General features: G+C 36.6%; 1 protein-coding gene across 1 annotated transcript in view; it reads right to left on the bottom strand.

Annotated features, from left to right (window-relative positions):
- The window catches only part of LOC110032912 (DNA-3-methyladenine glycosylase), a 4,027-nt gene that overhangs the window by 2,804 nt on the left and 231 nt on the right, over nucleotides 1-992 (bottom strand). Inside the window, exon 2 of the mRNA XM_020736702.1 lies at nucleotides 256-320. Within this exon, the coding sequence (XP_020592361.1) occupies nucleotides 256-320 (65 nt within the window). The remainder of the gene's footprint in view (nucleotides 1-255; nucleotides 321-992) is intronic.

Here is a 992-nt window from a genome sequence, read left to right on the forward strand (position 1 = left end):
ATATATATATATATATATATAAGGTTTTGAATACAGTAAAGGAAATTTACATATCTGGCACATAATTCTTATGTATTTGCATGTCTCACACCTAGACTTTTGACATTTACATGTATAGTACTTTGCTGTAATAAAAACATTGAGGGCTATGTGTGTAAATAAGAAAGTGTAGATGTTAGATATGTAAATACATAGTAATTACATCATTTCAAAACAATAACATTTCAAACAATATGAATGTTATAAACATCATACCACTGTTTTTTGTTATCCAATTGCACCTCTTCAAGTTTGCAGTCTCTCCACACCCCAATTCCTCTCTTCCAAAATCATCAGCTTCTTCTTCTTCCCTCCCTCTCAAAAATTCAAACTCTGCACTATCTATGCTGCCCTTAGCCACTCCATCAATTGACATCTCTCTCCTTCTCCATGAACGAAAGATTCGGCGAAGCGAGAATGGCAACTTATGATCTAAGCTCGATATCGAGCTGTTAAAAGAAGAATCATTCGAGTTTTGAGAGAGCGAAAGAGAGGATAGAGTAAGGGTTGAGATGCTTCTATGAATGCCAATTGGACAAACTTTTTTCAATTGCCTTGATAAGGAGCTCTTTGTGCTTGTTATCTTCTCCAATCTCCTTATTCTTCTGCTTTTTTCAGAAGCATGTTTTCCATGGTTTGAAGTGAGCATGCTTGAGAAGTGTAAATAAGGACAAAATGATGGTATGTGATGATAGAAGATTGGTTTTGTTCATAAATGTAAGGGTTATAAATGTTTTGAGAGGTTAAAGTGGATTTATGCAAGTTAAAGTTTTGGCTTAGTTGTTTGGTAAGATATAAATTTCATGGCAGCTATGTGAAAGCTGCCTCCCTCTCTCTCTCTCTCTCTCTCTCTCTCTCTCTCTCTCTCTCTCTCTCTCTCTCTCTCTCTCTCTCTCTCTCTCTCTCTCTCTCTCTCTCTCTCTCTCTCTCTCTCTCTCTCTCTCTCTCTCTCT

This window comes from Phalaenopsis equestris, unplaced genomic scaffold, assembly GCF_001263595.1.
Source record: "Phalaenopsis equestris unplaced genomic scaffold, ASM126359v1 Scaffold000002, whole genome shotgun sequence".
In the NCBI taxonomy this organism is placed as follows: domain Eukaryota; kingdom Viridiplantae; phylum Streptophyta; class Magnoliopsida; order Asparagales; family Orchidaceae; genus Phalaenopsis; species Phalaenopsis equestris.